The 24298-nt window shown below is 40.7% G+C and overlaps 1 protein-coding gene across 1 annotated transcript; it reads left to right on the forward strand.

Annotated features, from left to right (window-relative positions):
- Positions 1 to 12923: 12923 nt before the first annotated feature.
- LOC118676226 (eukaryotic translation initiation factor 1-like) lies at positions 12924 to 13411 on the forward strand. The gene has a single exon (XM_036349792.1). It carries the CDS (start codon positions 12939 to 12941, stop codon positions 13278 to 13280), a length of 342 nt encoding a protein of 113 aa, XP_036205685.1. The 5' UTR covers positions 12924 to 12938; the 3' UTR covers positions 13281 to 13411.
- The last annotated feature ends 10887 nt before the right edge of the window (positions 13412 to 24298 follow it).

Genomic DNA, 24298 nt, shown 5'->3' on the forward strand with positions numbered 1-24298 from the left:
CATTGTAGCTAAATGTTCTGTCTGGGAGAGCTTATCTCCCTTTAGACACTCACAATTGCAGCTACCTTGGAACTGCCAACAGGAGATTACTTGGCCTAGAAAAGAACAATATTAATATCATGAGGTTATTTTTTCCTCTCCCTTTAAAAAAATGTGGGCAAACATGTCAGAAAGGCAATGTCATTCCTTGAGTATATGAAAGGTATTCTAGGTATTATTGCCTGCTGGCTACATTTGAGTATCTTATCCCTAGCTCTCTGGAAAATGTAGTGCGTATGGACTGGGCTGTTTCAGAGAGGCAATTTGAATGTCGACATTGTTAAGCCCACCAGTTGGATATGGAGCCATCTCTAGTATTGACAGCACAAGCTGAGTTAGATTCAAAGGCAGGCACACATTGGCACGGAACCTGGCAACAAGTGGTATGCCGGAGCAATCTGATTGTCCCAGGGATGTTCATAGCAATTTGACTCCAAGTCAACTACCCTGTTCTCCCACCCTCATCTCCACTTGCCCAGGTGCAAAGCTGCAGTATGTCACATATCAGTCCAGGCACGTGATTCCTTCCACAGCTTGCTCCACCCCAACTGAGCTGAGGCAAAGAGGGGGCTCCATGGGAGGGGGTCACCAGTGGCTCTATTCTGACCCTTGGGCTCCCAGAGCTGGTGCACTGTGTCACGTGGAGGTGGCCAAGCACCATCATGTTCCCAGGTTCTCTAGAAATTGCCTCTGCTGACTTAGACCACCCTGCAGTGCAAAGGAGTGATAGGGAACTGGCTCCTGGCGCCCATATGCTGGCGCTCAGAAAGATACAGGCTTGTCTGGTGAGTGGTGCTGCCCCTCCGGCCTTCATAGCGCCCACTCCTGCCAAGCCTTCAAATGCCTAGAAGTTGGAGAACTATGACCAAAACAACTCAGTGTGGAGTTTTGTAGGAAGGCATGAGCCAGTATAGGTAAAGTATCTAGAAATTGTAATTGTAGCTAAGAGCAATGTTTGCAATGTCCTGCCTCCCAGGCCAAAGTGGCAGAGAAAATTCTTCCATAAGCCTGCTTGGCCTCTGGAGTTGGTAGCCAGCCTGGCTCCGCTGACTGCAGGCTTCCAGACCCAGCACTGATGGAGCCCAGGCTACTTCTCTGAGCTTATTTCTCTAGCATTATTTCTCTCCTAAGGCATCCTACTGCTCTTTTCTTGTGCACTTTCTCCCTGACAGTCACACCTTCCCAGTGATAGTAGCTCCTGGGAGCAGTTCTAGTGTGTCCACACTTGCAGCAGAGAGGTGAGTTCTTCGCCAGGGTGCTCTGGAGCATCATTTAATGCTGCATGATGTCTGGACCCTGGTTCTCTTGAAAAACACTCCCCTCCCACATTTCAGCGTCTGAGCCGGAGTGGGATTCAATCTGGCTGGCCTGTCAGGACCTGAGTGAGGTCTTCTGCTGCTGCTGTCAAGCCCATGGAGGAGATAAACAAGTCCTTCTGCCCAACTCTGGCAGCTGGGCTCCTGAGAACTGCAGCTGCCACTCATGTCCTGAGTGAAGGATGGTGACCACTCACTCACCTGTGCAGTCACACCTCCAGAAATGCACAAGCTGCCCTTTCTTTTTGTGTACTTGCACCTGCTCATTGAGGCATTTCACTGGAGCTTAGGATGGCACTTGTTTTAAAGGGATTATCAGTCCCAGGTGCTTCTTGCAGCCTTGCAAAGGAAGCCTGCTGAGTCACCTCCAATGTCCCAGTACTGTGGCCAGCGCCGGCATTTCATGATGTTTCTGATGCAGGAGGCCACTTACAGCTCAATCCTTAGTCCTTCCTAAAGGGATCTGATAGCCTGTTAGGAAGTAGGTAAGTAGTTGCTTTCTGGGACCGAGCTTGTCATTTCACTGATTTCACCTCCTCTGGATTATAGAGAAAATACCTGGCCTCTTAAGTCAGACAGAGCGAGGTCTGAAAGCTGAACTTGCCATTTTGACACTGTTTGACCTTGGATAAGTTACATAACCTCTTTGAATCTCTAAGTCTGCTTTTTATTTTTTCTCATGGAAATGAAAATTATGCTTAATTCACAGGGTTGTTGGAAGGTAGGTGAGCTCACTGTATAGCAGTGTTCAATAAATTTCTCCATTTAGACATCCTCTTTGGAAATAAGTGTCATTTCAAGGGTTCTTATAACACAATTAGCGCTTCCTAATGATGACAAGGATGGATAGGAGTCAAGTGAAGAGAGTCAAAGGGGAGAGGTAGCATCTCACAGGGAATGGCAACAGCAGGAAAGACATGGATTTTTCCACCCAACAGCACCCCCTTGGGTCAGGCCTTTCAGGGAAAACTATCATATCTCTAGTTTTCTTTTTTGCAATCAGTTCTAAGGTACACAATTTTTCTCATAGTTTAATATCTCCAAATTTTGAATTGATTTGATAATTTATGGTATTTACAATTATTTTTTGTGTGGTATATGAAACAAAAACACATCTTATAATTGATGCCATCTTAGTTTTGATAAATATGCTAATACCTTTTGGAACAATAATAGTTTTAGGAGTCTGGGGCCTTCGCTGGGATCTCATTATAGCTACACTGCCCCAAACAGTAGCCGCTAGCTACTTATGGGTTTTGAACACTTAAAATGTGGCTAAATTGTGATGTGCTGTAATGCAAAAGACCAGGTTCTGAAGATTTAGTATGGAAAAATAAGTTTAAAACAAAGTATCTTCTTAGTATTTTTATTGATTACAGGTTGAAAGGATAATATTTTGGGTCTATTGGGTTAAATAAACTATATTAGTAAAATTGATTTAATCTGTTCCCCTTTACTTTTTAAGGTACTACTAGAAACTCAATTTCAATATGCAGCTCTCTTTGCATCCTCCTGGATAGTGCTTTCTAATTAGCAAAGACCTCAGGGACTGTCTATTGTTACCACCCTGAAGAACCTGGATGGACTTCGACCCAAAATCTGATTCACATGCTGAGATCAATGCCTGTACATATGAAGAGGGTATGCAAAGAGTCACCACTCACAGAATAGGGCTTTCTGGTGAGAGCAGTAGATCCTAAGCAGGTCCAAAAACAGCTTAAGAGAGGAGGGAAAGGGGACTTCTCTTGGGGCTCTCATGGTGGTTGGGGGCAGGACTGGGTGTGGGGTCCTTTGTGCTGAACCAGGGGACACTTCCCTGAAGGAATACCTGGGCTTTCTTTCCAGGTTTCCCAGACAAGGGGCAGTTCCAATGGTGACTCAGACACATAAAGGAAAGGTGACTTGCCCAAAGCACATAGCCTGTTAGTGACAGGCTGTGCTGGCACTAGATGCCCAGTTTCTGGAGTCCAGAATTATTTCTTCTCTTTTTCAGCACCTCATAGAAACTATCTTAGATGGCAAGAAACTTCTGTGTCCACGCCGCGGCCTCCTCATCATGGATCTGTTAGGGCCGAGGGATGCCAGAGACAGTAGTCAGATGAAGACCAGCCACCTTGCACTTGTACCTTCTTTTGCTGGGGCAGCTCGGGCCGACTTGGCTGATGGTTGCTAAAATGTTGTTTCAGGAAAGTGACTTGAAAAGTAAATACTATCTCAACATAAAATTAAAAGGAAATGAAGAGTCTGAAAAAAAATCAAACAAAAGGAAAAACCAAAAGACATACAGGTTGGTGAAAACAGAATGGGCATTGTGGACTCACTTTTTGTTCTTGACATGAAAGTCTCTTTGAATTGAACCAGGAAGCTCTCATATCTATATTTCACTTGAGGATTAAAAACTTCAGGAGAGGGACAGTGATCCAGTTGCAGTGCAGAGCTTAACTGCTTTACTCTGCAAAGGAAGTAACCCCACTGGGGTTTGCTTTCACACTTCTAAGAGGGTTGCTGTGGGAAGCATGCATTGTGGAACCCCAAGTACTTAAAACACACTTGGGAGGGGATTGCTTTTAAAATCAGAATCTTTGCCTTGTTCTTGGCTTCTCTGAAGTGTTAGTAGTTTAGTGTTTTCTGTTTATTGCACCCCACAAAGGTAAATCTGAATTTGTTTTGATTTTTCTGATTTTCTTCCACCCTGGAAATAGAGCAGACTTTTCAGTGGAAATGACATTGGATAAAGTCTCAGTTAGTTACCAATTCCAGATGACACTGACTAGGCCCTGGAGCACACCTTATCTGCTGCCTTCCAGGAAGACAAAGGATAGAAGGAGTTAAGTGAGAACCAGATACAAAGCTCCTCCTATGGCATGGCCGACCAAGAGAAGTTCATAAATATTTGTGGTGAAGGGACACAAGGCATATAAAAGGGGGAAATTTGTTAATTATATTTAGTTTTGAACTGTGTTTTGCTTGGTACTATCTTTTGAATATAAGGGATTTTATCATTAAACAGTATCAACATATATCAAGAATGTATTCTGTACCAAGCCTGGTTATACCCCAGGCTATTTGATTTGTGAGACAATAGACATTTCTTCAATCACTAAATAATTACTTTCCCTCTAAATATTTTTTTTTTTTAAATATATTTTATTGATTTTTTACAGAGAGGAAGGGAGAGAGATAGAGAGTTAGAAACATCGATGAGAGAGAAACATAGATCAGCTGCCTCCTGCACATCTCCTACTGGGGATATGCCCACAACCCAGGTACATGCCCTTGACCGGAATCGAACCTGGGACCCTTCAGTCCGCAGGCCGACGCTCTATCCACTGAGCCAAACCGGTTTCGGCAAAATATTTACACATGATTTAACACACTAATAAGTCAAACGTTAGGAGATTGAAGAGCTATTCCTCCCAAACTTAGGAACTTATTTAATTAAACTCTTGAGCAGTTAATTTTCCCAAGTCCAATGTATCAGAGTCTCCTAATGATCTAAACACCCTAAGCAGGGGGGAAGACACACTAAGTACCACAGCAATTGTGATGTTATTCTTACTGTAGTGACGTCTGGGCTTCTGCCTTGAAAAGCAACACATTGCTCATCCGGGCCACATCCAGGATTTATCTCTTCCTCTTCTCTAGACCAATAACTAGAGTTAAGTCACAATATAACCTGGTCAGAAAAGGGAGAAAATGGAGGAGCAATCTCTAGCCAACATGTCAAAAATGGGGAAAGTATGAGTGGGATGCTGGACTAAGTTGGGGTGGCGTTGAAGGAAAAATAGAATGTTGGTTAAAGGAGAGTTTATTGATATGGAAACACTCTTACAGGATACATGGTTTAACACCTTGGCAAAGACTCTTGGAGATGATGCTAATGTGAGGCTAGCACACTGCTCTTGGAAGCTTGGAGAAAGTGATGGTCTATACCAGGATTGGGCCTAAACCGGCAGTTGGACATCCCCTGAGGGGTCCCGGATTGAAGAGGATGCAGGCTGGGCTGAGGGGACCCTCCCACCCTCCTGTGCACAAATTTCATGCACTGGGCCTCTAGCACTAAATAAGTCTAAAAATTCTAACCCAACTAATATTTTCCCTGGGAAAGTCAGAAGGACCGTGCATTTAAGAAAGAATAAGGGATGAGCTGGTAAGAAGGACATTATTGAGAAGTTCAGTGGTGGTTGTGTTCTGAAGGCCAGGATGTTACAGTACTGATTTCAGTGATAGCAATGGGGATGATATGACCCAGGTGGTGATACTTAACTATCAGAAGCAAGAGTTATTATAATTCATGGTAAGGTCAAGGTGGCAGCTGGAAGCCCTGACCTACTGGGAGCTATGAAAATGGTTAGTAAAATGTAGCATCCCTCCAGGTAAGATAGATGGGGAGCCAACAAAAGATTGTTCAGTTTATACAATCAAAAGATATCAGCCCTGAAACGTATGGCTAAGTTAGATGCAGTGTCATCTTATACACCAGAAGGTAGTGGGTTCAATTCCTGTTCAGGGCACATACCCAGTTTGCGTGTTTGCTCCCCTGTTGGGGGTGCAGGAGGCAACTGATCAATGTTTCTCTTTCACATCAATGTTTCTCTGTCTCTCTCTCACTTTCCCTCTTCTCTCTCTCCCTCTCCCCCTCCCTTCCTTTCTGAGATCAATAAAAAACATTACATGTAAAAAAAATATCAGGAGGTTGAGCAAACTACCCAATAACAATTTATGATGTCCCTTGTCCAGTTTCCAGACCTGCGACAGTTTTTGCTCATGGAACCTGTCAAGTGAAGGGGATGCAGACTCCTCAGGAGGAAGGACTCTGCAGCAACATGGTAGTGAATGTGATAACAGTTCCCCCAATGGCCTCCCATGGTTTACTCAGTTAACTGTACATTGGCTAAAGGGGAATACCCAAACATTTCAAAGATTATTTGCAGCAGAGTATGAGTTGACATTAATACCTGGGACCCCTCCCTCTTAGATAGCCTAGGTCCAACTCACAGAGCTGAGTTCATGGACTGAGTTCATGGACTCATCCAGAGGTCATTTCCCTGGAACAGACATCCCTGGTGGTTTGCAGAACTGCCATATTTATTTCTTGGCCTGTAAGCTAAGTGATATTGTAGTGGAAAGAGCCAAATGGAAGACTTTGGAACTGCTCTTCTCCCAATGGCCAAATAGGCAGCTGCTTTGGTAGCCCTCAATGAGCTATCTCTCAATATTCACACCTTTGTATAGTGCTTTCCAACACTGACTCTGAGCTTGGCAAAATGGATTTGAATAGGCAAGAAAAGCAAAGACTAGATTTAACTAACAGAGGCCTTTCGCTGGAACATACTACTGGTGCCTGTAGGTTGCTGCACAACTTTTCCTTTCTTTCTCCCACTGTACTTTCCTCCCTGCCTCCTTCCTTCTTTTTCTCTCTTCCTTAATTTCTCTTAATTCCACCCCCCTCCCAAGACTGAATTATGATTGTGCATTCAAGTTATAGAGTTTGCACACAGGGCTTTGTCTTCTTGGAATGCTTGCTTTTGGGATCCAGCTGCCGTATAAAGAAGCTCTAGAAGAGACTACATGGAAAGACAGGTCCCAGCCTCCCATCTATCTCTGCTAAGATGCCAGCTACCTGAATAAAGCTATCTTGGACATTCCCTCCCTATCTGCCATCTGACTGCATCTGCATGAGAGTCTCCAAGCAAGATCAACAGAAGACTGGTCCAATTAAGCTCCTGTTAACTCACAGAACAGTGCTGACTAATACAATGGTTGATGTTTTAAGCCACCCAACATTTTGTGATAATTTATTATTCAGCAACAAGTTACTTAAACAATTGTAAATAAAAAACAACACAGCATCCTGAGGGGAATAGCAGAGATTAGTGTAACCAATAAATACCTAAACCTTCTCACAGGGCAGACTTTTGAGTACATTTATGGAAGAAGAAATGGTTCAAGTTAAGAATCTGAATGGACTCCTAGGCAATGGTGAATGGCTAGACTGGTTGGTCAAGACTGGCAGGAGAAAGATTAGAAGGCTGGGGCAAGGAGGTCTGGGAAAAAGGCATGTGAATGGATCTATGGGAGTGGCTGTAAAGTGTATGCTGTAGGTATTGCAGAACATTTCACTTCTGTGTTCCAACTAGCTTAACTCCATGCTATATATGGGAACTATTATCCTAAATTTAACTTCTCTCTCATTTTCTGAGCTTGTTTTTGTCCTGATGTATACCTTCCTAGGAGCAGGTAGGTCATTATATGTGTAAGGATTAAATGACTTTCCTGTGATGAGAAATTCCCAAACCTCCCTTGCTGTGATCTGGGGTAGTGTTCAGATGATTGTACCATAAGTAATGATCTTTTCCTATTGGTTTGAATGCTAAGGTTTGTGTATACTGTTTATAAGAGCTGCTACATACATTATAATTAATCTTTAACTTTGTAACCTGAATTTTAATCCAGGAAATATGTTCGAGATGGCCAGGATCACATTGAAATTTATATTACTTGAGGTAGAACATCTTATACTTCCTTTATTAAGAAACTTGAGTAGATACTTGGTTTTGTCTTTAACTTGGTTGGTTAGATACTTGGCTGTCTTCTCAGTTAAGAATAACATGCTTTCTTAGAGACTACACTTACTCACAGGGATGCTGCCCTGGCAGCCATGTTTGTACTACTTGATTGTGCCTCTCTGGCCACAGTTGAATGGACCAATGGTGCACTGATACAAGCTGGACCAACCAGATTTTTTCCTCCTAGGAATTTGGAGTTGAGAATATGAGCCAGTAAGTCTCGGCTGCTCTTTTGAAGAGAGAACAGAATCTCAGGAGCTGGGACATGTTCATCTTCTGCTCAGACATGCATGGAGAAGCATCAAAGTCTAGTCTTCAGGGGGAAAAGGAGCGGATATTCAGAGCTTTCCACTTGTTGGCTCCTACTCCCCTGATACCAACTTCCTCACTCCTCTATTTGTATACACTGTCCTCCCAACCCTCTTAAGCCAACTTGAGGTTGTTTTTGTTGTTGTTATTTATAACCAAAGAGATTTAACTAACAGAGGCCTTTCGCTGGTGCCTGTAGGTTGCTGCACAACTTTTCCTTTCTTTCTCCCACTGTACTTTCCTCCCTGCCTCCTTCCTTCTTTTTCTCTCTTCCTTAATTTCTCTTAATTCCACCCCCCTCCCAAGACTGAATTATGATTGTGCATTCAAGTTATAGAGAATCTGTGTTTTAACGCAAAGCCATTTTCTTGCCAGGAAACCCATAGCTACAAACCCTCAGCTTTGAAGTGTAAATTAAACTGAAGGGTGTACCTCCCAGAATATAGTTTACAATCTATTAGCTGAAGAAAAAAACAAGGTCATTGTTCTTCCCTAAAGGCAGCCTCCTCTTAGCTAAGTATGTAGGTCTAGTTCAATTTGCTTGATTGTCAACAGCTCCTTTCACTGGGAAGGGAATAACAAGCACTCAGAAGACAAAGGAAAACCAAAGGGGGTTGTGACCTTTCACATGAGTTTCTTTATCCTCTTTCATTATTTAATATAGAAGAAAAGAGACTTGACAGTCCCCTCATCTGTTATTCAAGGAGAGTTAAAATGCAATGCATTTGTTTAAATATACTTGGTAAATCTCCACTCAGATTCAAGTATTCTTGCTTTTCATGGCAAAGGGAAAATAATAAAAACTTGGAAATAGTGAGAAATAATTGGATATACTATAATACATCCACATTTTAGAAAGTTGAGTGTTTATTCAAAAGAATAATTTAAAGTGACATGTATTTATTTACCTTCCTCACAAATAAGTCTCTCTCTTTCCATGATTTTTAGCTGGGCGCATAGCTCCCAGGTAAAGACTATATTTCCCAGCTTTCCTTGCAGCAAGGTATAGCCATGTGACCAGATCCTGGTTAATGAGATATAAGGCTAAAAAGGAGGGGTGAGGTATATTCTTTCTTCTTTCTTTTCTACATTTTACTTTCTGTAATATGGCTATGATGGCAAACTAAGTTAGGCCAGGTGGATGAGGGTTACTGCTTGGGGAGAGTGGGCAACAAAATGGAAAATCTTGGATACTTGGCTCATTGTGTGGAGTAGAGTTCCAGAAGGCCACCTGACCATCTACCTATGTACTGCTAATCCATGTAGAAAGAAACTTTAGCTTTCTTAATTTGGATCTCTCTTACCTGTAGCTAGACTTATAACCCAATAATACCTATTTTAGGGGGTAAAAGAATTCAGTGGTAGAGTGGATGTTTATAATATATCATTTAAAAATATCTCTGAAGGAATTTGCCATATATATAGTATATCGGAAGATATATGACAAGCTTCTAACTTTGATTTCCTAAGAGGTATGGTGAAGGAAAGTGTTTACACTTTTCTTCTAAAAATCTTTTTTCTTTTCAACATATAACAATCAAAAAGTTTTTTAATTTATAGAAAAACACTTATTTCAAGTCTTTCTGAAGTAGGAGTAACTAATGTGATGGTGCTTACTTAAGCCATGCAGTTAAACACTTTGGGGGTAAAAGTTCCAGAGCAGAAGCCCAGACTGTTGCTCTGCCATGGCAGGGTGCTATATCTGCCGAGAGATTTATGTTTGTGGGTCATTCCTACAAACTTGTTTCTGGATAGAGGCCCTGCTAGCTCTTTTATGTGGTTGGGTAAATGTTGTTGGGAAGATGGATTATTTTTATTAAAAAACAAAGAGGAACTGTTGTGTTTTGCTCAAAATTTTCTCCTGATTTGCTTCCACTGTGGAGCAATTGTGGGAAGAAGTGGACAGAATGAGAGAGGGAAATAATAAGCTGTGGGAAGACATTTCCCCAGTGACTTCTCATTGGCTGACACCTGGCCAAAGTTCAAGGAGAGAAGGGGTGTCAGATAACTCTGACTTTACTCCCCAGAATGTAGACAGTAACATCACCCACAGGATGTGGTGACATTTACATATTTGCTGATATGGAAATAAAACTCCAGAAAACAGAGGCTTCAGAACCAGTAACCAGCAGCAAAGGCTTTCAAATGCCCTTTCTGAGCAATTTGTTCAGAAAAAAATCCTTTTTTGTAATTTACCAAACCTCTTAATTTCACTAAGGAAAGAATGAATGCCACAAGATCATAGTTAGACAAAAGTTAAAACTTCACTATTTACACTATTTAAGAGCTAATTAAAATTTTCCACTTGAGCAAGAAAAAGGAAAACCAATAGCTCCCTTTGTTTTTTCAGCTCTTAGTAAAATGGAAAAAATAATCACTGAGAAGGGAAGAGTATGGCAATACACACCTGGAAAGACATATTTTCCAGGGCCCAAATAAAAGTATTATAACATATTAAATAAATTCTGAATGGTATCATTAACTTGACATAAATGGAGGTGTCTGGAATAGTAGAAAGAATATGAAATGTGGAAGCAGGCAGGTGTGGACTCAAATCCTTGATTTTTCCAGGGCTTCAAGACCATGGTATTCACTTACATCAGAAAGTGAGATATGAGACCACCATGCAGGAATTGCAAGAAAGTGTTCAAAACCAGTCTCTTATTCCCTCAGCCATTAAAAATATAAAAGGGTTGAATAGAAATTAGAAGAAAATTTTTGTTTAGAAAGGTGGAAGATTTTTATTTTACTTCAGGTCTTTTTCTTTTACTTTAGGTCTTCACTGGGGCCACCAGTGGGTTTGACATGTGTCCCCATGGTTGGATGCTTGAATCATGCCTGAGGCATAGAAGGGTAAAGGACTGCTGTTGCTTTATTTTGCTGAGAAAGGATAAGAGTGAAAAGGTGCTGCAAAGGGTCTTACTTTCACTCCCCAAGTTGATCGGGACAAAGAATATATCTCTGTTTTACCAGATGTTGCCATGAGTGTGAGAAAACTGACGAGGGTTGTCTTAGATGTTAACCAGGAAGGCTGCTGGAAGGCAAAGTGGACCCAGCAGAAAGTCTGTGGGGGTATGCTGGGCCCACTTATATGGGAAAAATCCAGTGTTAGGAGGAGTCTCTGAAGAACCCACAAGAGTGCCCTTGAAATAGTTGTGTATGCCTGCCAGTCCTGGGAAGCACTGGTGTTGATGGCACTGACTGGCAGGTGGGGCATAATGTCTAAAGAAGACTCACAGGGTCCCACATTCCAATGCTTCCAAACTCACAGCTTATTGTAGGAAGTGGGTAAAGCAGCACCAGCATTACATCAAGGATACACCTCTCAGCCCCAAGTCTGCATCACATCTAAGGACAGGGAAGGGGCACAAACTCTAGCTGTCTTCCTCCTGCAGGAACCACTGTTGTACACCTGGGAGCCAGGCAGCCCAGAGCAGAGCCTTGGCTGGGGATTCCATACTCTGTACCTCAAGTAGGTATATCCTTACTATATGACTAGTCCCAGCGATGAAACTTGTTGGGGGGTCTCATGAAGACCAGGTGCAAATCATCCTCACTGTTACCAATAAACAGTGCTGATGAGCTGGTTCAAATTACCCCCATCTGGACACATGGTTCTCAGGTGACACTATTAATCATGCCTTTTGGTGCCATTTCTTATTTGAGCAGATCAGTGCAGGTACATTCCAGGATTGCTGGAATTAACCTTCATAGCCCACCAACTTGTGAAGTATCTGTCTCGTGAGGATGTTTCTGCCCCTTAGCTCTCCCTACACTTTAAGCCTAGAAGATGGAGTGGCCCTAGAGAGTGGAGGAGGATAGAAGCTCATGGTGAAGACACAGAGGAGTTGATCACACCTATTTCCTTTTCAAAGCATGTCTGACAGAAAAAAGAGTTAATTATAAATGCAGTTGAATTCTGTGACTAGTACACAGGACTGCCCCGACCCGCGGGGCATGCAACGTGCGTACCGTGACAATTCCTGTAAGGGAATGAAAGGATAGGAGACGCGAAGAAATGGAGGCAAGACAAAGTTCTGATCAAGCCTCAAATTTTATTTTTACAGCGGCAGAATATATACTGTTTTGGGGACGGGGGGGTGGGTGGAGCAGCCTATGGATATTAGCCTATCAGCAGGGTGGTAGCAGGTTCCGGAATGTGGCGGTTGTTGCTTCAGGGTATAGGATGGTTATCTTTAGCTGTAGGCCAAACCGTAGGACACACGTGGTTTCTGGTAACTAGGAGTTTCTACCAGAAACTTATTGTTCTTAAGATGGCTTTGTCTAGGCCAGTTTCTCTGATGGCTCCCAACACAGGACTAGATATTTTAATTTTGACCTGAGACTGTTTGCATAACTACTAGTAGCTGGAAAAATATATATATTTTTGGTGATGATTGACCATAAAACCACAAGACTTGCCTTAAATTTTATCTAGTTGGCAGGGGAAAAATTAGCCCCACAGAATGGGTTTGAATAGGCTGGAGAAAATGATCAAATCATTTGTTAATTATATCACAGGACTTTGATTTTCTTAATGTATAGCTTATATAAGAATATCAAAGAGTGACTGAGCCGCTGCCGTGGACTCAGCAACTTCCCCCTTAAGCCCCCCTCGCTTCCCGACGCTCAGTCCCCCCTGCCCGCCTTCTCCCCCCGCAGCCTTCCACAGGCCGTTTCCACCGAGGAAAAGGAATCGTATCCTATGTCTGCTATCCAGAACCTCCATTCTTTCGACCCCTTTGCTGATGCAAGTAAGGGTGATGACCTGCTTTCCGCTGGCACTGAGGATTATATCCATATAAGAATTCAACAGAGAAACGGCAGGAAGACCCTTACTACTGTCCAAGGGATCGCTGATGATTATGATAAAAAGAAACTAGTGAAGGCCTTAAAGAAGAAATTTGCCTGCAATGGTACTGTAATTGAGCATCCAGAATATGGAGAAGTAATTCAGCTGCAGGGTGACCAGCGCAAGAACATATGCCAGTTCCTTGTTGAGATTGGACTGGCTAAGGACGACCAGCTGAAGGTTCATGGGTTTTAAGTGCTTTTGGCTCACAGAAGCTTAAGTGAGGATTTCTTTGCAATGAGTAGAATTTCCCTCCTGTCCCTTGTCACAAGTTTAAAAACCTCACAGCTTGTATAATGTAACCATTTGGGGTCTGCTTTTAACTTGGACTAGTGTAACTCCTTCAGGCAATAAACTGAAAAGAACAAAAAAAAGAATATCAAAGATGAAATTGGACAAATGCTAAGGAATGTCCAAGAAAAATTAGAGAAGTTAAAAACCTAACTAGAAATGAACATTGGTATCTTTTTGCTTTCTTTTATTTATTTTTAAATATATCTTTATTGATTTTAGAGAGGAAGGGAAAGGGAAAAATAGATAGAAACATCAATGATGAGAGGGAATCCTTGGGCGGCTGCCTCCTGCACACCCCCCTACTGGGGATTGAACCTGCAACCTGGGCTTGTGCCCTGACCAAGAATCAAACCATGACCTCCTGGTTCATAGGTCGACACTCAACCATTGAGCCACCGTGGTTGAGCCCTTTTTGCTTTTTTTTTTTTTTTTAAGAAATTTTGTGGGAATCAGAAGATGGCTGCTGACGGGAAGACAGACTGCAAGACAATGTGAGTGAGAGAACGGAAGGAGAGTGTGTGGACGTACCGAGAGTGTAAATTTGTGGGTGAGCGATAGCTATACTCCAGGGGACTGTTGGAGACTGCCGGATCGGGCTTCCCTAACGGGGCTGCCTCCACTGCTGCTGAAATCTATCCCGGAGAGGCCAACTCAGCCTTGGAGATCACGTCATCTTGAGTGGCTGATATCGGAAGCATATACATCCAGAGACCCTGCAACCATGGCACCCTGGGACCAGCTACGAACCCAGGAACACTGGATCTCAAGCAGAGCAAATACGTGGACTCAGATGAGCCCTGCTCCTCCTCACGGAAAGGTCAGAATTTGCCTAGATAAAGGTGTGGATTGTAATTCAGGTTGGAGAGAGGAATGTGCTTAGGGGAAGTCTGCGCCCCACAAAGTCTGCGGCTTTGGGGCCAGTGTGATCCACGAGTGTGGAAGGGGTCCCACAGGGCTGCTGGCAGAAGGGAACTCTAAAAAGCAGCCCATAGCTGGACTGGGTGCAAAAAGGCAGCCTCGGATTTTGCCAGTGTGCTGGCTGCTTAGTGCCAGGGGAGAGAGGACGTGGGGAAGAGACGTTGGGAGAATTGTGTGCACGCAGAGCTGGACAGTGGAGGTTGTGAGCTCGCAATTACTCTGTTTTTTTTTTTTTCTCTCCTTAAATCTTTGCTTTTGATTATTAAACCCAATACATAGGATCGCCCAATTGGGGTCACTCACAGAGACTGCAGGGGAAAGTTGTTTTTGTGGAATCTGGGAATCAGAGCGGGGAGTAATGATCAAGGAACCAGCACTGGGGCAGTCAACTCTCCCAAACCAGTATTAAGTGCTATACAGAAATCAAAACCTAAATACTTGCTAGAGAGAACTTATAGCCTCAGAGGTCAATCCAGAAACACTGCCACCCAGCGGCTGAACCACAAACTGACTCTTCTGTAAACACAAACAAAGGCAGTCTGGGAAACAAAGAAATACAGTCTGCTTTAAAATCAGGACTGTGGTTTACAACACAGAGGAACAGTGTATCGCAGGGAACTTCAACACTCTCCTGAATACCTGACAGGACTAAGGCATGCTAAACAGAAGAGTAGAGGAACTGAAGGACCTTCACTACTGCACATTTTTATTTTTTTCACCTTTTACCTAAGAAACTAATTATTTTATTTTTTCTTCACCTGATTTTACATTTTTAATTACCACATTTTTATTTTTAACCAGTATTATTACTACTACCATTTCACCTTTTTTAAAAAGTGTCATTTTATTTTCTCTTTATTTTATTTTGGGATTAGTGTTCTACATTCTATTTTCATCTTTCATTTAACATCATTTTACTCTATCTCAACTTTACCTTTATGCCAAAATGCTCTTCCTCACTTTTCCCCTTTTGTTTTTCCGTTTCTCTTACCATATTCCTGCTTTAGAGTTTTCCTATTCCTTCCTTTTACTCCCTGTTAAAATTTCACCCTACTTATATATCTAATTTCCAATCCCTTGCTCTAAGTCCATATACACCGCTCTCTTCTCTTTCTTCACTATCCAAATTTTTTCCTCTCTGTTGTTGTGTTGTTGTTTGCTTGATTGTTGATTATATTGTTTATTTTATGCTTGTTCGTGAGATTGTTTTGCTTTTTCTTTTTATTTTTTTTTTTTTCCCCCCCCCCCCCCGCCGGTTATTTATTGCTTCTGTTTTCCCTTGCCTCACTTGATATTAGTTGTTGTTTGTAGTTTGCATTCATCTCTAGGTATCTGTTGAGGGCATTTTTTGGGATTAGTGGCTGTTCTATTGGAGTTTTCTCCCCATATAAATAGTTTCTTCCCCTCTTCTATTTCATTCTCTTTCTTTTCTCTCGTACTTTTTTTTCCTTTTCCCAATTTCATTTTTGCACTCCATTTTTTTTCTTTTTCTCTTCTTCTTTCTTTCTTATCCCTTATACTCTTTTCTCTGGTGGTCGCCTTTATTTGGGGTTATTAGTATCATGAATATATTTGTGTTTAGTGCCTTGTGTATTGTGCCTTGTTGTGTTGTATTTTGTGCCTTTAAATCAACACAGCAGAGAGAGAACTACATAACCAAAAACCTGGAGAAAAGACATCATGGGGAGACAAAAAAACAGCCTGCATATGAAAGAAAAACAGGTATCACCAGAAAAGAAAGTAAACAAAATGGAGGCAATGGAGGCAAGCAACCTGTCAGAGAAACAGTTCAGAGAAATGGTCATAAAGTGGGTGAAAAGAATGGAAGACAAGTTCAACAATATGTGTAAGAACCAAGAGGAAGTGAAGAAGAACCAAGAAGAAATGAAAAATGATGTCACTGCTATAAAGAACTCAATAGCATCAACAGTAGAGTAGAAGAAGCAAAGGACCGCATCAGTGAGCTAGAAGAAAAGGTAGGAAAAAATACCCAAGCAGAGCTGCTTCTAGAAAAAAAATGAATACTGTACCCAGCAAGGCTATCAATCAAAACTGAGGGTGAAATCATGAGCTGCGCAGACAAAAAAGGACTATGGGAGTTTATTGCCACCAAACCAGCAATGCAAGAAATGCTAAAGGGTCTGCTGTAAAAAGAAAAAAATAAGAAATGAAGAAAGAACACAGGGGTAAAGAATAAAAATGGCAACAAACAAGTATCTATCAATAATAACTTTAAATGTAAATGGATAAAATGCCCCAATCAAAAGACATAGGGTAACTGACCCTATGTGGATAAGAAAATGACCCATATATCTTCTGTCTACAAGAAACCCACCTTAGAAAAAAAGACACACACAGACTGCTAGTGAAAGGATGGAAAAAGGTTTTTCAGGCTAAAGGAAATGAAAAAAAAAAGCTGGGGTAGCAATACTTATATCTGACAAATTAGGTCTCAAAGTGAAGGACATAAAAAGAGATAAGGAAAGGCACTTCATAATACTAAAGGGGGAAATTCAACAAGAAGAAATAACTCTGGTAAACATATATGCACCCAATATGGGAGCACCCAAATACATAAAAAAAAACTTCTGGAGGAGATCAAGGGAGAGATTGACAGCAATACAATCACACGAGGGGACTTTAATACTCCACTATCACCACTGGACAAATCCTCGAAACAAAAAATCAGCAAAGAAACATCAATCCTAAATGACTTACTAGATCAGATGGAATTAATTGACATCTTCAGAACATTTCCCCCCAAAGCCACAGAATATACATTCTTCTCAATTGCACATGGGTCATTTTCAAAGATAGACTATATATTGGGTCACAGGCAAAGTCTCTTCAAATTCAAGAAGATTGAAATCATATCAAGCATCTTCTCAGATCACAATGGCAAAAAATTGGAAATCAACTACAATAAAAAAAATCCAAAAAAATAAAACACATGGAGACTAAATAGCATGCTATTAAACAGTGACTGGATTACCAGAGAGATCAAAGACGAAATAAAAAACATCATAGCAACAAACGACAATGAAAACACAACAATCTAAAACCTATGGGACACAGTGAAAGCAGTCTTGAAAGGGAAGTTCATAGCTCTACAAGCCTACTGCAAAAAACAAGAAATAATGATAATAAATTACCTAACCCTACAACTCAGAAAGAGAGAAAGAGAGAGCAACAAGAAAAGAGAGTGTAAGCAGAAGGAAGGAAATAATAAAGATCAGAGTGGAGATAAACGACATAGAGACCAAAAAAACAATACAAAAAATCAAAACCAAGAGCTGGTTCTTTGAAAGGATAAATAAGATTGATGAACCTCTAGCCAGATTCACCAAGAAGCAAAGAGAGAGGACCAAAATAAACAAAATCAGAAATGAAAGAGGAGAAATAACACCAGACCTCACAGAATTACAAAGGATTGTTAAAAAAATGCTTTGAACAACTCTACTCTAACAAATTGGACAACCTTGAGGAAACGGACATATTCCTAGAAAAATACAACCTTCCAAAACTCAATCAGGAAGAATCAAAAAATCTCAATAGGCCAATAACTATGGAAGAAATTGAGGCAATAATCAAAAAGCTTCCAGCAAACAAAAGCCCAGGGACAGATGGCTTCACAGGGGAGTTTTACCAAACATTCAAGGAAGAACTAAAACCTATCCTCCTCAGACTATTCCAAAAAAATCAAGAGGAAGGAACACTTCCAAGCTCATTCTATGAACCCAGCATCACCCTAATACCAAAACCAGGTAAAAACAACACAATGAAAGAGAATTACAGGCCAATATCCCTCATGAACATAGATGCCAAAATCCTCAACAAAATCCTAGCAAATAGGATCCAACAGTACATCAGAAAGATCATACACCATGACCAAGTAGGATTTATCCCAGGGATGCAAGGATGGTATAATATTTGCAAATCAATAAATGTAATACATCACATAAACAAATTGAGAGATTAAAACCACATAGTCATACCAATTGATGCAGAAAAAGCATTTGACAAAATACAACACCCATTTTTGATAAAAACTTTCAGCAAGGTGGGAATAGAAGGATCATACCTCAACGTAATAAAAGCCATATATGACAAACCCACAGCCAACATCATACTCAATGGGCAAAAACTAAAACCATTTCCCCTTAAGACAGGGATGCCCACTTTCACCAATCCTGTTTGACATAGTACTGGAAGTATTAGCCATTGCAATTAGACAAGAAGAAGAAATAAAAGCCATCCAAATTGGAAAAGAAGAAGTAAAACTGTCCTTATTCGCAGATGACATAATATTGTACGTAAAAAACCCTAAAGACTCCATCAAAAAACTATTAGACTTAATAAATGAATTCGGCAATGTAGCAGGATACAAAATTAATGCCAAGAAATCTATGGCATTTCTATTCACCAGTAATGAACTCACAGAAAGAGAGGCTAAAAAAGCAATCTCATTTACCATCACACCAAAAAAATTAAGATACCTAGGCATAAACTTAACTGAAGAGGTAAAAGACCTCTACTCAGAAAACTACAGGACATTGAAAAAAGAGATAGAGGAAGACATAAACAGATGGAAGAACATACCATGTTCATGGATTGGTAGAATCAACATCATTAAAATGTCCATATTACCCAAAGCAATCTATAAATTCCACATACTATCCATTAAATTACCAATGGCATATTTCACAGACCTAACGAACTCTCCAGAAATTCATCTGGAATAAAAAAAGACCCCGAATAGCTGCAGCGATCCTGAGAAAGAAGAACAGAGCAGGTGGGATCTCAGTACCAGATATCAAGCTCTATTACAAATCCACTGTTCTCAAAACTGCCTGGTACTGGCACAAGAAAAGACATATAGACCAATGGAAGATAATAGAAAATCCAGAAATCGACCCAAACCTCTAGGCTCAATTAATATTTGACAAAGGAGGCAAGAACATACAATGGAGTCAAGACAGTCTCTTCAATAAATGGTGTTTGGAAAATTGGACAGATACATGCAAAAAAATGAAACTAGACCACCAACTTACACCATACACAAGGATAAACTCAAAATGGATAAAGGACTTAAATTTAAGACGGCAAACTATAAAAAATACTAGAGGAATCCAAGGGCAACAAAATCTCAGTCGTATGCCAGAGCAATTTCTTCACCGATACATCTCCTAGGGCATTGGAAACTACAGAGAAAATAAACAAATGGGACTACATCAAAATAAAAAGCTTCTGCACAGCAAAAGACACCATCAACAAAACAACAAGAAAGCCCACTGCATGGGAGAACATATTTGCCAATGTTATCACTGATAAGGGTTTAATCTCCAACATGTATAGGTAAGTCATACATCTTAACAAAAGGAAGATAAACAATCCAATAAAAAAATGAGCAAAGGACCTAAATAGACACTTTTCAAAAGAGGACATTCAGAAAACCAAGAGACATATGAAAACATGCTCAAAGTCACTAATCATCCGAGAGATGAAAATCAAAACAACAATGAGGTAGTATCTCACATGTGTCAGAATGGCTATCACCAACAAATCAACAAACGACAAGTGCTGGAGAGGATGTGGAGAAAAAGGAACACTCGTGCACTGCTGATGGGAATGCAGACTGGTGCAGCCACTATGGATGACATATGGAGTTTCCTCAAAAACTTAAAAATGGAACTCCCATTTGACCCCATGATCCCACTTCTAGGAATATATCCCAAGAAACCAGAAACACCAATCAGAAAGGATATATGCATCCCTATGCTCATAGCAGCACAATTTACCATAGCTTAGATTTGGAAACAGCCTAAGTGCCCATCAGCAGATGAATGGATTAGAAAACTGTGGTACATATACACAATGAAATACTATGCTGCTGTAAAAAAGAAGGAATTGTTACCATTTGCAACAGCATGGATGAAACTGGAGATAATTATGCTAAGTGAAATAAGCCAGTCAGTGAAAGAAAAATACCACATGATCTCACTCATTTATGGATAATTAAGACCATTATTAACTGATGAACAAAAATAGATACAGAGTCAGAGCAGCATTAAACAGACTGTCAAACTACAGCAGGAAGGCTTGGGAGGGTTGGCAGGGGTAAGAGATCCACCAAAGGACTTGTATGCATGCATATAAGCATAACCAATCGACACAAGACACTGGGTGGTAGGGGAGTCTGGGCGAAGGCTAAAGGGGGGGATAAGGAGACATATGTACTACTCTTTGTAATATTTTAAGCAATAAAAAAAGAAAAAAATTTAAAAACAAAAAACAAAAAATCTGGTACATCTACACTATTGAATACTACACTGCTGTAAAAAAGAAGGAACTCTTACCATTTGCAACAGCATGCATGGACATGGAGAACATTATGCTATGTGAAATAAGCCAATTGTAGAAAGATAAATACTACACGATCTTACTCACTTATGGAATATATTGAACAACATAAACTGATGAATAAAAAAATAGATCCAGAGACAGAAAAGCATTGAACTGACTGTCAAACCTCAGAGGGAAGGCAGGGGAGGGGGGTGGCGGGTAAGAGATCAACCAAAGGACTTGTATGAATGCATATAAGCATTACCAATGGATACAGATGCCAGGGGATGAAGGCATATGCTGGGGGTGGCAGTGGCTGGGGAGAGGTCAATGGGGGAAAAACAATATTGTAATAACTATGTACGAGCCATGGCGGGGGGTGTACTTGAAATATCAGGGGGACCACTCTGTAAATTATATGATTATCTAACCTCTATGTTGTACACCTGAAACTAATACAGAATAATATTGAATGTGAATAGTAATAATAATAATAATAATGATGATGATAATAATAAAACAGAATAAGATGTTAAAATAAAAGAATTTTTATGAGTTTATTTGAGCCACACTGTCAACATATGCCAGGAAGCAGAACCTCAACAAATTGAGATAATGCTCTCCCTTTTTGCTTTCTTAATAAGCAAAATGTTTACATACATCATTTGTCTTGATGATGAAAGAAAAGAGTTTAAGACACCAGTTTCATGAGTTTCAGAAACTCATGCAGGATTGAGAGATATCTTGAACTGTTGGGAAGATTGTAGGGTTGACAAGTGAAATATGCTCTTCTAGACCATTAAGTCATGTGACCAGAGCAAAACGACAGCCCCATCATCCTTTGCAGTTTAGGGCTATATGTCTGGGTTCAGGCCATCTGCTGAGGGCAGAAGTGGCATGAGCCCTTTACAGTCCTGGATCTTAAGTCAGGTGGATGCTCCACATTTTTCTTTCTTTGCTACTGTAATGCTTAGAGGTCATGTTTTCTAGTTGGAGACAAGAGACTGAAGGTTCAGCTGACCTGTACAGAGCTCTGTGTGGGCAGGTTCAGCCAGAGCGATATTGGGTTAAACTATCCTGACTAATATGTGGGAGAAAGACTAAAGAAAGAAAGAAGCAAGGATGTGAAGCAGTTTTCATAAACAAAGGTCGAAACTTGGAGTCAATATTTCTTTTAATCAATATTTGTTGAAAAGAAAAGGGGATAGGGTAAGAATGAATAAATGACATTAAATAGATTTACCATGTGGTCACATTAAAAAACTTTTATAAAAGAATAAACAGAATCCCAGCAACAACACAGCGCCGGTAACTAACTATTACGCAGCCAGCTCTGGGCAGTGAACTTCCACTGGACAGAGAGGCCCTATAGCCTCAGAGGCCAACCCCAGAACACTGCCACCTAGAGGCTGACCCACAAACTGATTCTTTGCTAAACACAAAATAAGGCAGTCTGGGAACAAATGCGGCCTGCTTTAAAATAAGGACTGTGGTTTACAACACAGAGGAACAGTGTACCGCAGGGAAAGTCAACACTCTCCTGAATACCTGGCAGGTCTAAGGTGAGCCACACTGAAGAATAGAAGGACCTTCGCTACTGCATTTTTTTTTTCTTTTTTCACCTTTTAACTAAGAAACCAATTTTTTCTCTTTCTTTTTTCTTTTTTTCTTCTTCTTTTTTTTCTTCTTTTTCCATCACCTGATTTTACCCTTTTAATTACTACCTTCTTATTTTTAACCAGTATTATTACTGCTACCATTTTACTATTTTTTAAAGTGCCATTTTATTTTCTCTTTATTTTATTTTGGGATTAGTGTTCTCCATTCTATTTTCATCGTTATATTATTGGTTGTTTCTAGTTTGCATTCATCTCCAGGGAGCTGTTGCTGGAATTTGTTGGGATTAGTGGCGGTTCTATAGGAGTATTCTCCTCATATAAAAAGTCTCTTCCCCTCTTCCACTTCATTCTCTCTTTTTGCTCTCTTTTTTTTTTCTTTTCTTTTCTTTTCTTTTCTTTTCTTTTCTTTTCTTTTCTTTTCTTTTCTTTTCTCGCTTTTATTTTCCCCCCTCCTTTTCCCCAATTTCATTTTTGCACTCCTTTTTTTGGTCCCTACTTTTCTTTTCTTTTTTCTCTTTTATCCTTTTCTCTTCCTTCTTCCTTATCCCCTAATTCTCTTAATTCGGGTGGTCAACTTTATTTGGGGTTATTAATATCGTGAATATATTTGTGTTTAGTGCCTGGTACGTGGTGCCTTGTTGTGTTGTATTTTGTGCCTTTAAATCAATGCAGCAGATCCAAGCAACAGCAACCTCCTGAGCACCACACCCTCTGCTGAGGAACAGCAGCTGTACGTGAAATCTCGCCCCACCAGCCAGAAGAGCCACCACAGCTGTGAACAGCACCCACCAGAGGAGCTGCTGCCAACTGAAGAGCAGCTGCTACCGCAACCGCTCGAAGAGCAACCACAGACCAAGGAGTCACTGCCACCAAGGGAGCAACCACTGAACGACTCAACGTCTAGATATGTCAGTGAGATCAAATATGGGTAGACAAAGAAAACCCCAAAGGAAAGAGAAGGAGGACTCTCCAGAAAAGCAGCTAAGTAATACAGAGGCATGCAACATGACAGAAAAAGAATTCAGAATAAGGGTCCTAGAGTGCATAAACTGGATGGAGGAAAAAATTGACAACCTCTGCAAGAAGCAAGAAGAAACAGATGAAAAAATCAACAACTTAAGTAAGACCCAAGAAGAAATGAAGAGTGATATAGCTGCAATGAAAAACTCCACTGAAAGTATCAACAGTAGACTAGGAGAAGCGGAGGACCGAATTAGTGAATTAGAAGACAAGGAAGCAAAACACACCCAAAATGTACTGCAATTGGAGAAAAAAATTAAAAGACAGGAGGAGAGCCTAAGGGAGCTTTGGGACAACATGAAAAGAAACAACATACGAATCATAGGGGTACCAGAACAACAGAAGGATGAACAAGGATTAGAAAACCTATTAGAAGAAATAATATCAGAAAACTTCCCTGAGGTGGGGAAGAAAAAAGTCACACAAGCCCAGAGAGTCCCAAACAAGGTGAACCCGAAAAGACCCACACCAAGACACATCATAATTACCATGGCAAATGTTCAGGACAAAGAGAGAATCTTACAGGCTGCAAGAGAGAGACGGAAAGTTACATACAAGGGATCTCCCATTAGATTGTCAAATGGTTTCTCAACAGAAACACATCAGGCCAGAAAAGAATGGACAGAAATTTACAAAGTGATGCAAAGCAAAGGACTGAATCCAAGAATACTCTATCCAGCAAGGCTATCATTCAAACTTGAAGGGGAAATAAGAAGCTTCACAGACAAAAAAAGGCTAAGGGAGTTTATCACCACCAAGCCAGCAATGCAAGGAATGCTAAAGGGACTGGTATAAAAAGAAGAAATAAAAAGCTCATAAAGAAAATAGCCACACACAAAAAAGAAATGGCTACAAACAAGTACCTTTCAATAATAACTTTAAACGTAAACGGACTAAATGCTCCAAACAAAAGACATCGAGTGGCTGAATGGATAAAAAAACATGACCCATACATCTGCTGTCTACAAGAGACCCACCTCATTAGAAGGGACTCACACAGACTGAAAGTGAAAGGATGGA

This window comes from Myotis myotis, unplaced genomic scaffold (genome assembly GCF_014108235.1).
Source record: "Myotis myotis isolate mMyoMyo1 unplaced genomic scaffold, mMyoMyo1.p scaffold_m19_p_2, whole genome shotgun sequence".
Lineage (NCBI taxonomy): Eukaryota > Metazoa > Chordata > Mammalia > Chiroptera > Vespertilionidae > Myotis > Myotis myotis.